Source organism: Amblyomma mixtum, chromosome 3, assembly GCF_055824585.1.
Source record: "Amblyomma mixtum isolate Tamu chromosome 3, ASM5582458v1, whole genome shotgun sequence".
Lineage (NCBI taxonomy): Eukaryota > Metazoa > Arthropoda > Arachnida > Ixodida > Ixodidae > Amblyomma > Amblyomma mixtum.
The window spans coordinates 232,536,814-232,553,526 of record NC_143014.1 but is presented as its reverse complement, the minus strand read 5'-3'; the positions used below and the strand labels follow the sequence as shown (position 1 = coordinate 232,553,526).

Here is a 16,713-nt window from a genome sequence, read left to right as displayed (position 1 = left end):
GCGTTAGGTCGCGTTCGCATAGCCTACTCAACGCTCGCACAACGACCTAATTCATAATCAGCATACATCGTGATTACTCATGTAGGCATCAGTACATCCCAGTAGAAAAAAAAACAAACCAATGGGTCCAGTCGGTCGAAAATCAATTGTGTTTTCGCCACCCAATGGGCTTCGACCAACTGAGCCCAAGTGGTGCTTCCAATTAGAAATAGTTGTTCACCCAACCGGACCAAATGACCAACCGATTGAACGCAAATGGCATACCTATTCCACTCGAATGGTTTGAACTGGCTAGCCAAAAAAATTATGATTTAATTTGGAACCAATTGGCTCTTCTTCTATGACTGCTGCGAGACTTTTGCCAACATTTCTGTAAGGGAATTGAAATTATAATCTATAACCAACAAGCATGAATATCAAACACAGGATCACTGGCAAGCACTATACCAACACAAGTTCTCAACGTACAACCACAGAACACGCTTTTGCAGTCACTTCTATACCCCAATCGCCTACATCGCGCCAAAATATATGCGCTTTGAGAAGCTTGCAGGCAAAGCAACCTCTCCAGTGAACCTAATTCGTCGAGATAGCCAAAATTTATTGGGCCACAGCGCCGAGGATAATCGCGTTCTTGAAATTCTAAAAACGGATATGGACATTACTTACGGTGTGCTACATGCCTCTCAATAATTAAGGAGCCCAAGGGTAATAGTTTAAAAGTTAACTATTAAATATTGGTTAACAAGCCTGCTAGTTAGCACGTCTTAGCTGCATTATGATGTACTACACCGCTGACAATGCTATGCCAGAAAAAGTGCGCATCTAATTCAAATACCTTATTTTTAAGAATTGCAGAAAGTCTTAGGTGAAACACCCTGTATATCGGGTGTTTTCTTAACTGTTTACAGATTGCTATTTTAAACCCTACGAGAGACACGTCTGTGCGGTCTGTGCAGGTGGATTGTACAGCAAGGCGAACACTACATACATGATAGAGTTCGGTGATTAAATGGTCAATTAGCTCAATTAGCTAAATTAACTAATCAACTTTTTAACTTTTGAGTTGAAGGGTCAACATTATATTAAGAAACTGAAGGCTGTCTACATAGAAGCTGAGTCCAGTTTTTAAATTTTCTTTATCGCCATTGCATTTCGAAATATTTAGCGCCAAATATACACATTTTTTAGCTCGTGAGGTTGGCTTCCCGCAATGCACATTTTTAAAAAGGCTTCACTGGGCATAGTATTGTCGCGGAAATCACGTTAATTCCTTCTACGGCACAAAATACACAAACGGCTTCCGTATTTGCTGTGTTACAAATGTGAGCGACGCCATTTTGAAAATGTGCATTGCGAGAAGACGACTTTACGAGGTAAGAACAGAATAGGCTTGGGCAGCTTGGTAATTCATTGCAACAGCGTAATCATAGCGCGGGAAACAGCACAGGACAAAGAGGAGAGGGGACAAGCGCTTGTCCCGTCTCGTCTTTGTCCTGTGCTGTTTCCCGCGCTATGATTACGCTTTTACGAGGTAAAAAAGCATATTTTTGACGTTGAATCTTTCGAACTTCATCGCCGATAAAGAAAACCTAAAAAAGCACCCAGCTTTTATGTTGACGGCCTTTAATTTGTTAATTTAATACTGGCTCCTAAAATCTAAAGTAAAAAAGTTGCTTAGTTATTTTAGTTAATTAATCCTTTAATCCCTGAGCTCTATCACGCACATATTGTCAACCTTACTGTAAAATCCGCCCGCAAAGACCGCACCGACGTCTCTCGCAGGGTTTAAAATAACGACCTGTAAACAATTAAAAAAAGCACCCGGTATATACAGGGTGTCCCAGCTCACTTGGACCAAGATATTAAAAAATAACCTAAGCGTTCTTCAGAACTGAAATCACATGGTTGTTGTTAGGGTTTATCTAAAGTTACAGCACCATTTTTTTTGCTACTACTTTAGTAATAAGTCGAGATAAATAAATTAACTCTTTAAATATAGCTCGAAACGTTCAGGCGTCAATAGGAAAGTTGTGGAGCTCCACAAATATTTTTATGTCCAGGCACTTACAACGAGGTAGACTGAGCGTGGCCGTTTTTATTCGGGAAAAACAAAAGCCCGCGGAGTTTAAAAAATACAACGCGCACGCACGCTCCGTGCGCCCGAATGCGCCTCGATTACAGCGCTCTCATCCATGCTTTGTAAAAAAAAACATCACTCCCTTCGCGCCTTTCGTGCTGCCCAAGACAGGGCTACACGTTGTGCTTGGTTCCAAGATAAGCGCCAGTGGGCACGGGCGGCAGTTGAAAGAAAGCGCGGCTCCCGTTTCTGCAGCGATAATTGCGCTGTCACGTTACCAGCATGCATGCGGAGGAACAATGACATTCTCATGAGTTCGAATTTGGGAGCAAGATCCCAACAAGCAAAGACGCATTTCAACAAGCTGGATAACGTCGTGTGAATTACGCTGAAAAGCGGCAGCCGCGCTTTCTTTCAACTGCCGCCCGAACGCGCTGACGCTTATCTACTTGCACGAAGCTTGAACCCGCGGAAGTTGGAGGCCTGTGGCCACCGTAGAAACCACAAAGTGAACTTCTAGTGCGGAAGCACTTCTGGCCGCACTCCCCAGGTTTCAGTGGCGTCAGTGACAAGCCTCCGAGTAGCAAGTGTAACTGGCTCACTGAGTATGTATGTATGTATGTATGTATGTATGTATGTATGTATGTATGTATGTATGTATGTATGTATGTATGTATGTATGTATGTATGTATGTATGTATGTATGTATGTATGTATGCAAGGGCGTCCGCAGAATTTTTTTCAGGGGGGGGCCCATTGGTTGTTGGCGCCGGAGGGGGGGGGGTATATTCGTAGCGAAAAGGCACTATTTGCGGAGTAAATTTATTTATTTATATATAAATAAGAAATAAGTAAAATACACACATGAAAGAAAATTACAAGCAGCAAATTAAAGCGCGGATTGTAGAGATACATTGGAGTTTATCAACAAAGAAACAATTAAAATTAATAAAAATGCAAAAAGATACTATCAATACTCGAAGTGCTCAGTCTTACTGCATACGGGTTCTCGACTCACCCGAATTGATGACCAGCACACAGCGCAATATGTTCACAAACACGCAACTACAGTCACTCAGTCAGTCTTCCTTGAACAGCAACTGTAAGCGCCTCGGATTTTTCTGGGCGAATTGCGTAGTTACACGGGTGATAAATTCATTTCTGTGCTTCATTACACGCTCTCAGTGCACAGTCATCATATATATTGATTGGAAAAATGGTTGAACGAGTACGTTGAAAACAAAAGACGACTATATACAACGCAAACTTATTTACAAGATAAATGCACGCTCGCAGCTTCATACACCTCGCTCCATCTTGCTCGCGCATCCTCACAGTCGAGCAACCGCACACACACTGCTCGCCGCTCGTCGTTTTCTCGTCCGCTGTCTTGGTTGTTCTCACCTTCGTTGACAACCCGCCACTAAAAACACCGAAGCACAAACACAGAGGCGCGCACATGTGCAAGGGCTTACTTGCCACAATATCCACGAATGCGCACTTTTGGGGTGTAAGGAACGCCGCGCGACTTCCGAGGGGAAGGGACACCCGCAACTAATTCGGTCGGAAAATTTGTTTTTGTGCTTTTATGGGGTTCAGAGCCCCAAAACGACTCAGGCTATAAGGGACGGAGTAGTACAGAGTTTCGGATAATGTCGACCACCTGGGTCTCTTTACCATGCACTGACACGCACAGTACATGGGCGCTGTTGTGATTTGAGGCCCAGCCAGAGGTGACAGGCGAGCCAGGCAGGCGCCATCGGGCTGCGTTGACCAAAGGCGCTGGTTTTCGGAGAAGACGCAAGGAACGCTGGTGTGGGGGCGCCTCTGGAGACTGCGTCGCCGTGAACAAAAGCAGCTAATCCCCTTTGCCGAAGGTTCTGAAAGCGGCGCTTCTACCGCACTGAGCTCTCCCGTGGATCGGAGGAGACAGCGAGCGGCGGCGGCGCCAACTCGTCGCCCGCTTGCCCCTGAGCAGCCCGACAAAGCGGGGGTGGACACGGCTGATTTGTCCTTCCCCCCTCAAGAATTCATCGGTGGCCGGCGTACGAACGTATCCTGATTCTAGCGAGCGACCTGTGCCCTCTTAGCGCGCGAGCGGCGCGAACTTGATTACTTTTGCATTTTGTAAATAGTGTACAAAGCTCTCCCCTGTCCTTTCTCGCTGTCGCTCCCCTCTATACTTCTCCTCACTATCCTCTCCCTTTCCCTTTCGTTTCCGCCGGCTGCAGCTCGGGTGCTTAAGATATTAGATAGCAATTGCCGCGGCCGGCAACACTCTTTTGCTTCACTTTTTATTTTTTTTTAAATAAACCACTACCACCACCACCACCTGTGCCCTGTGCACTGTCTGCCTCCGTGTCGCTATCTCTCTAGAGATCAAAGAAACAGACACCCATCTCAAGACGGCTCGAAACACATGCTCGCCGGTGCCGCTGCATGTCTGCAACAGGTCGTCCTTCAGCAGAGCTGGCGGTGGCGTGGTTTGAAAACGGCGGAACGACGCGCGCCCGGACGCGGCATTTCGCAGATGTGACCAAGCGTCGAGGCGGGGCTGCTTTTACCCTTTTGGCTGAGCGCACCACCGCCCCTGGCGTGCGGCCATCACTCACGGTTCGAGTGAGTGATTTTCCAGGGGGGTGCAGCCGCCCCCCCTTGCCCCCCCATCCGGACGCCCATGTATGTATGTATGTATGTATGTATGTATGTATGTATGTATGTATGTATGTATGTATGTATGTATGTATGTATGTATGTATGTATGTATGTATGTATGTATGTATGTATGTATGTATGTGTGTGTGTGTGTGTGTGTGTGTGTGTGTGTGTGTGTATGTATGTGTGTGTGTATGTATGTATGTATGTATGTATGTATGTATGTATGTATGTATGTATGCGTGTATGCACGCTGCTGCTGCTAGTGGTTTTGTTTTTAATGGTGCAAGGTCAGCTTTGTCCGAAGAGAGCCATGGCAGAAGGTATGTCGATCTACTAAAGGTGAGGGCAGAGACCCGTTTTCCAAGAAGTTCACCCCATTAAGCCGAACACCAGGACCGGAGAAAGTTGTACTTATTGTATCACCGGAGGGCACCCAGCATCACTAGAGATCGAACCCCGCACCGGCGGAGGCTTAAACTGCTAAGCCATCGCTGGGGTTTCACGCAACCGTGTGTACGTCAGACATAACATTCAGTCAGAGCACATTTCGCAGTGCTGTTAAAGTCAGCTTCTGTAATGAAGGTGTGTTTCCTCATGGCGCCAATTTAAATTGAAAGTTGATTTTGAGGAAAGGAAAGGCACAAACTGTCTCAATTCTCACTGGGCACCTCAACCACGCTGTAAGGGAGGGGAGGAAGTTGGGAGTGAAAGAGAGAAGATGGAGAGAGCTACCGTAGTAGAGGAGGGCTTCGGACTTTCGACCACTCAGGGATCTTCAACGTGAACTGCCATCACACAGCATGCAGCCGCATTTTGCGTTTCCCCTCCCTCGAAACGAGGACACCGCGGCCGCTTTCGAGCCCGGGTACTCTGGGTGAGTAGCCGAGCTTCCCTTTGCTTCCCTCAGTGTCAAGCGTGACCGAAATAGAAGAGGGGAGGAGTTACTGAGTCTTCCTTCTGTTATAACCTCCCCCTCGTCTGTGTGACGATAAGAGCTATCCACATACTGTGCCGACGCACCTCTTAAGTCCTGGTAACTACCTCTTCGGAACACTACGCGCGGCTTGGGTCATTTGGTACTTCCTGCGCCACGCCAAGGGCTCGAACCCTAAAGCAGCGGCCGCGTTTCGGTGGAGGCGAAACTCAAAAGGCGTCCGTGTGCTATGCGTTGCGGAAGTTCCCCAGGTGGTCGAAATTATTCTGGAGTCCTCCCCTACGGCACGCCTTTCTCTCTTTATTCCCTCACGGCGTGGTCGAGGTGTCCACCAAGAAGTGAGACAGTTACCGCGCCTTTCATCTGGTAACCAATCAATCCGACACGCGGTGGTTCAGTGGTTACAGCATTCCGCTCGTGAGCACGACAACATTCGTTCCTTCATAACGCCATTGCCGGCCGCCTAGAGTGGCCGCAGCCATAGCCACAGGCCACAGCCTTGAATTATAAGAGAGATCGCCGCCTTTACGAGCACAGATAGCCTCCTAGAGCTCCTACATCTTCTTGTCCTGCATAACAGGAGAAAAATAACTACGAAAGCGTAAGACAGGCTTCGAAATGATTTCACTTCGGTCAGAAAAATTACGATAGCACTGAAGTAGGCTTCAGCGGAGAAATGCGAAAAGCGTCGCGTTTCTTGCTGCCTGTGACTACTGCACCCCTTCAGCAAGATCCGGTTACGACATACTGCGACACTTGGTTATATCCGTTCTTGTTCGTTGTTTCCGATTTTTGGTTACGATATACATGTTGCGACACGAAGAACCGCTGCGCCGCAGTTTAATAGGAAAATTGGTTTTTGAGGAAAGGAAAGGGCGCAGTAACTCACATCTTGCCATCTCGGTGGACACTTCAACAGCGCCTTAGGGAAAAGTGTAGTCTCAGAAAGCATGCAATTGAAGGTGCATATATCACTGGTCCGAACCCCTGTCACAAGCTAGCCTCAAACTTGTCTTAAACATTCGAGCTATATGCAAAGAGAAGTGCTATTAATCATCCGGAATGCTGTACGACGAACGGTTGCTCAAAATTTTGACGCGAATGTAGTCGGCAATGCTGCCACCACACTGAGGTCAACCAGTGATGACATCGCTGGGATTTCGCCTGCACCTGCGATACCCGTTGCTGAAACCAGCGTCGTCGATTCGGCGGACGCGGTTTTGCGCCGCGCGTCTCTTTCCATCATTCCTCCTGTCAGCACATGGCAGCGATTGGGACTCGCTCGGGTGTGACGTAATCACTTTGGTGCGACTTCATCACTCGCTAAATTTTGCAGGTCATCCTGTCACGTGACTTTGGTGTGACGTCATCACTTTAAACGTGGCTTCCAGTTTTGCAAGTCTTATCATGTGACTTTTCATTTTTACAAGTAATTTTGTGACTAATTAACTTTCTTAATTAGGATTAACTAGTCAATGATGTCACGTCATCATTTTTCATCACGACATATTACACCACTTAATAATTTATTGCTCAATTACATTACACTAATGCATAAAAACTCATGTGGAGTGACTTGGTACGGACACACTTTGCGGACAGGTTTCGCCGACATGACCTTAACACTGAGCTACATGCTTTCGCTTTAAAAAGAAAAATGAGCTGCAGCGTCTAATTGCATTCCATGCTGGACTTAACTGAACGAAACTAAATCTTCCATCATTGACCATCTAATGTAGACATATTTATTCGCTCGCACGGAATCCTTCAGCGCGCTTTTCTCCGTTTACTTTTTTGTGTACCCTAGAGAGAAACTTCAGCTAATTGTGATAACCTGAATAACGTCAAAGGATTGTGACAACGTCACCTGATCACTCTCCTCTCTCTCTACTAATCATTACTTCCCAGCCGCCACGGTCTGTGATGGGGTCACAGGGTCTCGTGACCTCTGTCGACCAATGATCCAATTTCGTGACACATGCCACCATTTTTGCCGACTGTGAACTCAATGATATCGCAATACAAATTGCTAATCGACGTCTGATGCCTGCACGGGCACGCCTTCGGGTACGGGGCACGGGCCGGCGCGCTGCGATGAGAAGGGAATAAAAACGCAAAAACGCGAAAAAATAACAACAAATAAGCGCTGCTCATGCCGACGAAATTCAGCTCGAACGAAATTGAGCTCGAGCAGGCTTTCTGACGGAAAGTTTGCTTTATTTTTATTTAGATTATTGATGTGGAAAACGCAAAACATTCTCTGCTTAACAATCAAGTTGTTGTGAATAGTGACATAGAAACATATTTAGCGGAGAAAGGGCGTAAACTCTTGTGCAAGTCATAAACCTTGGAAAGCTAAAATCGCAGAAATGCGGCTCGTCACCACCCGTGACATGCGATTTTCATCCATGAAAGCTATAGCGTTTATTGCGAAACCAAAGGTGACTCCTTTGTGTGGGTCTTTTTTCCACCTCACACGAAAGCTTGAAAAAAATAAAAGCCATGGCGCCCCCCTGACCTCTATTATCGAATTTCAATTACAATATAGGTTCTAAAAGTAACGAGGCTCGTCTACGAGGGTAATCCCAAAAGTAAGGTCTCCAAAGGGCTGCGGCCGCAGGGAAACTATTTGCGTGGCGGCTCGCCATGCTGCTGTGTTCATTGTTCCCCGTCTTCCAAACAAGCCATGACTCAGCGCGAAAGGGACTGTCAGTCTCGGCACGACAGCCACTTGAAATGGAGCTCCCATTTGTCGCTACCGCCAGGTGCGAAGTACGCGCAGTTATTCGATTTTTGAACGCAAAAGGCGTTCAACCAATCGAAATTCATCGCCAGTTGACGGAAGTGTACGGAGAGTCGTGCATGGATGTTAAAAACTTCCGCAAGTGGCGTAGGGAGTTCGCAGCTGGTCGCACTGGAATTCACGACGAAGCAAGAAGCGGGAGACCGTCAATTTCTGATGAGACAGTCGCGACGGTCGAAGAAATGATGCCACAAGATCGGAGGATCACACTCTACGAACTCTGCATTTTGGTTCCTGGCGTTTCTAGTGGAACTATTCATAGGATTTTGACAGCAAGGTTGAAATATCCGAAGGTGTGCGCAAGATGGGTTCCGCGAATGCTCACAGACGACCATCAACGGCAACGCGTTGACTCCTCCCGCGAAAAGGTCCGAAAAGGGGACCTTTTCGGATTACATTTTTACGGGGGACGAAACCTGGGCATTCCACTTCACAATTGAGACCAAACAAGCATCACGTGAGTGGCGGCACTCCTCTTCGCCCAAGCCGCTAAAATTCAAGCGAACACAGTCTGCCGGCAAAATCATGGCAACTGTGTTTAGAGATCGAAAAGGGGTATTGTTGGTAGACTTCATGGCTCCTGGCACCACAGTGAACGCGGACAGATATTGTGAGACCCTTAAGAAACGGGCAATTCAAAATCGCAGAGGAGGAATGCTGAGCAAGGCCGTGAGTCTTCTCCACGACAACGCTCGCCCCCACGTTGCCTGCCAAACCGTCGCTCTCCTGCAACAGTTTCGATGGGACGTCATCAGCCACTCACCCTACAGTCCGGACTTGGCACCAAGCGAATACCACTTGTTTCCATAGCTAAAAGAACATCTCGCTGGAAGGCGCTTCACCGTTGATGACGAAGTGAAAGATGCGGTCAAACGCTTCCTCAACGGCATGGCGGCGAGCTGGTATGACATGCACATACAGAAACTGCCCCAGCGTCTGCAAAAATGCATAGACCGCAACGGCGATTATGTGTCTGCAGAATGGTCTGCCTTTTAAGTGATTTGTAAATTACTTAAAATAAACATTTCTTTCGATTTGTAAAAGAACTGGAGACCTTAATTTTGGGATGACCCTCGTATATAATTCGCGCGATTGCAGTTCGTAGTTGCCGAGCCTACACAGAAAATCAGTTTACCATTGTCTATTACCGCTGGCGTAACAGGCATTTTTTCAAGTGCTATAAGCTCTACAACCGATAACTGCGTCCATGGGCGTCCGGAAGAGAGGGCAAGGGGTGGGGGGGTTGCCCACCCACTGGAATTACGGATATTATTTATGCACTAGTTCCTTTTTGGTGCTAACCTACTGCCGCCCCCGTCCCCGGACATCAGGTGCCCCCCCCACCCCCCTCCCCTCTGGAAAAAGTTCAGCGGACGCCCTTGACTGTGTCCGACAAATTATGCCAGGTGTTTCAGGGCTTTGATTTAAAATCACGGTTTCGTGGCACAGTAGTGTAAGCTACATCGGATATTAGAAAACAGCGAGTAAGCCGGGCTAACTGGTTGTCTAAAGTATAAAATTTTTATCGTTGACTTTAACTATTACAAAGGTGCCTTTCTCTAATTAGATTTTTTTTATAGCTAACCAGTTATGACAAGCATATCAAGGCGCAAGTAAATTCACGCATCCGGGCGCTGTGAACTGGAGCCGGCTGCCCCGAGAGCGCACTGATTAATGCCGCCCACAAACACCATCAGGGCGTTAGAGGTAATGAGGCTGCCGACGCGGCTGCCCGAGCGCTTACCTACCGGGCACCTCATCCAGGCTCTTCCGGCTCGGAGATTGTGCAACCGCTTCTGCGGTTCAGAGAAATTCTGGACGACTATTGCGAACGCCATCGGCTTTTCCCGGTCCCTGCTAAGGGCCTGAGTGAAGCTGATGAGCGAACTCTGAGGCGCTTGCAGACCAACACTCTGTTGTGTCCTGCAATAGTGAAACATTTCGACCCCAAAATTGATGGGCGCTGCCCTCACTGTGGGGAAGTATCCGATACCTTCCACATGGTTTGGGCCTGTCAAAAGAATCCTTCCCTTCCCCCCAATCCTTCTCCTTCCCGAGAGGCATGGGAGGCAGCCCTGCTCAACTGCTCGGGGCTGGAGTCTCAAAGGGCTCTAGTCCAACGGGTGCGAGTAGCGGCCTCGTCCAGCGGGGTCCCGGACTAAGGACTCCACCTATGTAAAGGGCTATTTTTGGTCTGCAAACTCTCCTTTTGTTTATTAAAAAGTTTTCACCACCACGACCACCCAAACACGCGCCCCTCAGCCGAGTGCGTGTCACGGCGTGTAAGGCGCCCTGAGGCAGCTGCGAGCGAGAAAAGAGCACGTGACATGCGCGCTACCGGATGACGTTTGCAGCACTGTGTCACGGTTTTTTAACCTATTCGGTGTTTAATTGCTGCGAACAGTATTGAGCCTAGTCGGTTATTTTGGCCTATGAGCCGTATTTTTTCACATGAATAATATATCCTTCTTCCGAAGTATCCATGGCGTGATATTGCGGCATTTCGGTCTCAGAAGTCCAACCATCGTATTTCATTTTTCTTTTAAATAGAGTCCTGCTTTTAAACCTTAACAACGCTGAATAAATTTTGAGAAATTCATGGTGCCTACACGATTTCGCGCATCGTAACTCTTTACAGCGATAAAGTTGACTGCGTTTGGCGACGCTTCGACAAGCGCCCAAGAGCGCTCATCAGTCTTTCTTTTTAAGCTGCTTGCCCTCCTCTATGACACCCCATAAAGGCCTTCTTACGACTCATTTCGAGGAAAGGAAATGGCGTCGTAACAATCTGACTTCTCTTTTGACACCTCAACTGGGCCGTGAGAGAAGAGAGAAAGAGTTGGCGCAGTGGAGAACTCCGGACAATTTCCTCCATCCATCCATCCAAACAAAACGAGTTTTCAAAGTTTTCAATTATTATGCCTTTCCCCACCGGCAGGGAGAGTCAAAAACCTCGGATTCCGCCTTCAAGAGGAGCTGAGTGGAAATAACGGCTGCCAGTGGTGACCGGTGTTGCTGTGACAACAAATCCACTAGCCCTGATCGTACACAGCCGGAAACACGGGAACACTTTGTACTCCAGTGCCCGGGAGCAGGCCGCTGAAATCCTCAAGGTTTAAAACTTTGAAACGGCACTCATATTATGGTCTCCCGGACACAAAGGGGTACGGGGCAACGAAGTTGTCCATAATCTCCCCCGCGAATTGCTACCCCGGGCACCGTCGCAGATTGGCCGCAACTATGCTGTCACTCTACACCTTTGCTGAACTCCCACCGAACAAGAGGCTAGAACGACAAGAATTTTCCGTAAGAAGAAATAACATTAAGAAGGATACAAACCAACACCTTGCACATCTCCAAATCACAACACACTTGGTACCCAGAATTTTACACGCCAGAATGTCGGCTCTGTGGAGAAATTGCGGATCTCTACGCCATGCTATGGGCTTGCAACAAAGGCAAGCCGATATTCGCCATCCTTTCCCCAGCCTCTAACCAGCGGGAGGCCGCCCTGCTCAACGCAGGCTCTGTGGGCCAGAAATAACTCGTAAAGAGGACCGCCGTGGCAGCTTGGAACAGTGGAATCCCAAAATAGGGACTCCAACCACGAGATTAACGCTCAAAGTGGTCAATAAGCGTTTTTAACGACTACTACTATAGACGGGTTGCATAAATGCCAGCAACGCTGTGAAATGTCGCAGGTTGTTCTAGCAACATTGTACCTCGCCGCCATTGTGCAGGAAAACATTTCGTTCGCCTTGGCAGACTTGCCGTGTCTGATCTGCAATTTTCCCTTGTGTCACTGATTTCAGCGGTTTTTGATCGGAAGTCAGTGAGCTGTCGTTTATTCCGTCATTTCGTGTCATGGCACAACCGGTCATTTTCCCGGTCACGGGATGGAAAAACGATCTGACCGTGATACCAACGCTTACGGATCGGAGCGTCCGTGAGTTCTATGAGAAGAGATCGGGCGCACAGCGCAGCTACGAACGTAGCTACAACTTTCACGTAGAATCTTACGTGAATGTAGCGGCACTGATGACCAACAAAAGCGACAGCAGGTAAGAGAATGATTTCATGGGTGTCTGGTAGGTTAGCTGCGATTTCGATTTGCGAGGTTTAGCATCGGCTACTCGGGCTTTTAAAGAGAACGCCGAAGTGGGCGGCTGTGGATGAATTTTGACTACCTGGGGCTTTTTGACATGCATCTAAATCAGAGTGCGAGGGATTGTTACATTTCTTCTCCATCACAATGTGGTCGCGGCGACAGGCACGTAGTAACTTGTGTACCGCTGCCTGGTCAGTGCCCGTAACGTTGCTGTCGACGTCAAGCTCGCGAGCCCTCTTAAACTCGCCCCATGTTTTCGACAGTTAGTTGCCGCCAGTCTACAGAATTTAAAAACGCAGTGTGTTGGTTTGCGCGCCTTTCTCATTGAAGAATATCTATGTTCAAAACGCTAACTTCTTAACCTTCTTTTCAGTGGTGGTCTTGCCTTCATTAGAGCACCGTGCTTTCGAAGCAAAAAGAAGAATGCCCCACCGTATTCTGTGTTGATTGCCTTGGACGACACAGCGCACATCGTAGGTGAGAGCTGCGACTGTCCGGCAGGAAAACTCGCCTGCAATCATTTGATAGCCGTTTTGCGCACGGTGATGTTGCTAAAAAGCAAAGGATTTACAGAGGCGCCTGACGAGCTCTCATGTACGGATCTGCCGCAGAAGTGGAGAAGACCGCGCGGTGACACTGTCAAAGGATGCTCACTGCAGTCCGTGGACTGGCGCAAGGTGAAGGAAGGCGGAGCCGTCACGCCTCGGATCGCGCTACCTAAGGAACGCCGCGTGCGCACTAGAAATCGTGAGCAGCAAGAGCAATCCAAGCGGCGTCTTGCGCTCGCCCTGCTAGCTGATGACCCCGATAATGACTTTGCGAGGGGTGTGTCTGCTCTATCTCCGCAGAGCTACCAGCAGTCGCTTTTGCCGCACGGTTTCGCCGTTCTGATGTCTGGTGTGAAGCCTGCCGCCATCACTTTAGAGAAAAACATCCCTCCCCTCACCTTCTTCCGAGAATCTGCTCCATGGATTCCTGAAATACATATCGAAGGGAACGTCATTGTGCAGGTCAGTAAGTGCTTTGAAAGAAAGGGAAGCTAGAGTAAGCAGGTTTTTTCCTGTTATCGATGACCTGCTTGGTTGTACTCAGAAGCGGCAGTTATTGTCAGAAAAACAAGGAGTTTTTAAAATCTCATAGCTGTTTCTAGATCGCACTTTGTTATAATCTCACAAGAACTTATAATACACATCTGTGTTGAAGAGTGGGTATAAACAAAAAGTCTATGGCTGTCGAGCTTGTGTAACAGCATTGAGGGACATCAGTGCTTAGTTAATGCATTTACTTCTGCCTGCATCTGTGATAATTCTGGTATTGCTTTACTGGTTCAAGTGCTCCGAATGGCTGCTTGTTTTTCTGAACGTGTGCTGCCTTGCTTTACAGTCCATGCAGCGGCAGCTACTATATTGCATCTCATTGAGAAAGGTGCTAATGAGGGCCTAGTTGATGCGTGCCTGCCGTGATGTATACATCACAGCGGTGTGGCTTTTTGGTATGGTCATACAGATTTTGTGCATTTAGCTTGTGGATGGTCCATGTATGGTGAGTGCTTACCAAAGGAAAGAACTTGAGCTGGGGTAGTATAGAGCGAAGTCTTGCGACTGAGGGCTTAACGGAAAGACAGTTAGATTGTACATGCTTGGCCCGTTTGTTCTGATCCTCCAAAGTCTGCTGAACAGCAGCAGAAAGGGCTGCTGATCTTGGACTCTTTGGTGTAACTGTACTCTGAGGAAAATTGTAGTAGCTACGAGCAGTCATACTCGACAAAGGTGGGCTTAAGGGTGTATGCTTTGTTGATTGTAGCATTGGGTGTTGCTGTTTGTATTGACCTGCTCCAGTGGGGCTGCTATGCTACTATGTGGTAATGCTAATGTGATATAAGCAGGCAACATGGCTGCAAGTGTCGTGACGAAAGTTTTTTCTTGGTTTTCATGGCCTTGGCTATTATAATGCAGGAAGTGCATGTGACACAGAAAGAAGCACAAGCACTGGAAAAGGACAGCAGACAGCAGGCCAGAAGTAGCTCTTGGCATAAAGGTCGAAAAGTTCGAATTACATCCTCCAAGTTTGGCCAAGTCCTCAACCGCAAGTCGCCATGGACAAGCAAGGGCCTACAGAATCTCACAGCTAGTAGAGACCTCTCTAGGGTTCCTGCAATCAAGTGAGTACTCTTTCAGTAGCGGTGCACACAACTCCGATAGCTTGCAAGCAAAGTGATATAGAAAATGAGTTTGTGAGCAATAAATTTTTTATTTTAAACATTTTAACTTACTTTTTTTTTTCCAGCTACGGGATCAAAACAGAAGCAATAGCTGCCCAGAGGTACGAGGATGTGCTCAAGAAGATGGGCCATGCTCCTGTCATAACTACGTGTGGACTCCTGGTGAACCCAGCATTCCCATGGCTGGGAGCTTCTCCAGACCGAATTGTCTACGATGCTGTGGAAGGGTCCCATGGCATCGTAGAAATCAAATGCCCCTACAGCTTACGTGGTCTCACAGCAGATGATCTGACAACAGCAGAATTCTGCAGCACTGTTCTTGACGGATTGCCAGACTTGAAAGAGGATCACGACTATTACCACCAGATTCTGGGTCAGATGGGCGTTTCAGAGCTGTCTTGGGGCGATTTTGTTGTGTATCGAGAAGAGTTTATCCTGATAGAGAGAATAAGATTTCAGGAGAGTGTATGGGACAGTACAAAAAGGGTCCTAGATCAGTTTTATTTTAATACTCTGCTGCCATATCTATCTGAGATTACGATATAAGCTCACTGCCACTAACACAAGGCTATTTATATGCCATCTATTCCCATGAACAACTAATCCTGACCTGTTGAGGAATAAGGGAGAAATCACGTTTGGTTTGGTTTATTCGGGTTTAGCGTCCCAAAGCGACTAAGGCTATGAGGGACGCCGTAGTGAAGGGCTCCGGAAATTTCGACCACCTGGGGTTCTTTAGCGTGCACTGACATCGCAAGCTACACACGGGCCTATAGAATTTCGCCTTCATCGCCCCAAGATAGCTCTGAAACACCCATCTGCCCCAGCCAAGTGCCGTAACCACGGAGAAATCACGCTAACAAAACTAGCCATGCTCTTATGCAATACCTTTTTTAATTTTTATGGTATTTATTTTTCGAAGCAGATGTTTTCAGAAACGTATGTAAGTTCTACGAGGGGGTACCCAAAAGAAACCGGACTTATTTTTGTTTGAACTTATTTGTCCACATTTTAAGCACAGACCTTCAATCTCCTTCAATGTATTCCCCACTTGCAATGATACGCTTGTCGAATCTTTCATTCCATTTTTCAAAACATTGTTTAAATTCATCTTTTGTGATGCTTGACAGTGCCTCCGTCGTTTTTTTCTTCACTCAGCAACATCAGCGAAACGCTTTCCATTCACCTGCCTTTTCATTCTAGGAAACAAAGAAAGTAGCACGGGGCAAGGTCTGGAGAGTATGAGGGTTGAGGAACAGGGGTCATGCCATTTTTGGTCCAAAATTGTCGTAGAGACAGGGCTGTGTGAGCAGGGGCATTGCCTTGATGGAAAAACCAGTCACCCGACCGCCACAAATCTGGCCGCTTCCACCGCACACTGTTGCCCAATCTTTTCAAAACATCCAAGTAGAAAGCCTGGCTAACTTTCTGACCCTGCGGAACAAATTCTCAATGGACGACTCCTCTCACGTCGAAAAAACCAATCAGCATTGTTTTGAGGTTTGGTTTCACCTGACGAGCTTTCTTCAGGCGAGGTGAATTTGATGTTTTCCATTGGCATGCTTGTTGCTTTGATTCAGGATTCGATTCAGCAACACTTGAGTTTTCCCCATAGCATCGTCCTTGTACGTCTTTCTTAATATTTCAAGAGTTTCCATTCAACTTTTTCCGAGCAAAAATCAGAATTTCACCAGCGCACGCTGTTCACGAAAATCAGCCATTGCAAAAACGACATTCACACAAAACAGTCGTCACTCTAAAACTCTGCCTAAACTAGTCTGACCTCCTTCAACGACGGCACTCGGCTTACTGACTCTGGAATGTTCGTTGTATGCGCTACTAGTGGCAAAACGCGGTACCACAGAAGCTTTGGCGACCAAAAAATTTAGTCCGGTTTCTTTTGGGTACC

At 47.4% G+C, this 16,713-nt stretch overlaps 1 protein-coding gene across 1 annotated transcript; it reads left to right on the top strand.

Annotated features, from left to right (window-relative positions):
* Window positions 1–13,090: 13,090 nt before the first annotated feature.
* On the top strand, window positions 13,091–15,635 carry LOC149354009 (uncharacterized). Its single transcript, XM_089577443.1, has 3 exons — window positions 13,091–13,593; window positions 14,539–14,744; window positions 14,870–15,635. Exons 1-3 carry the CDS (start codon window positions 13,129–13,131, stop codon window positions 15,348–15,350), a joined length of 1,152 nt encoding a protein of 383 aa, XP_089433569.1. The 5' UTR covers window positions 13,091–13,128; the 3' UTR covers window positions 15,351–15,635.
* The last annotated feature ends 1,078 nt before the right edge of the window (window positions 15,636–16,713 follow it).

Coding starts and splice junctions, on each gene's coding strand:
- LOC149354009 (XM_089577443.1), top strand. CDS start 13,129: ATGTTGCTAAAAAGCAAAGGATTTACAGAGGCGCCTGACGAGCTCTCA. Junction 13,594..14,538: donor AAGGGAACGTCATTGTGCAG/GTCAGTAAGTGC, acceptor ATTATAATGCAG/GAAGTGCATGTGACACAGAA. Junction 14,745..14,869: donor TCTAGGGTTCCTGCAATCAA/GTGAGTACTCTT, acceptor TTTTTTTTCCAG/CTACGGGATCAAAACAGAAG.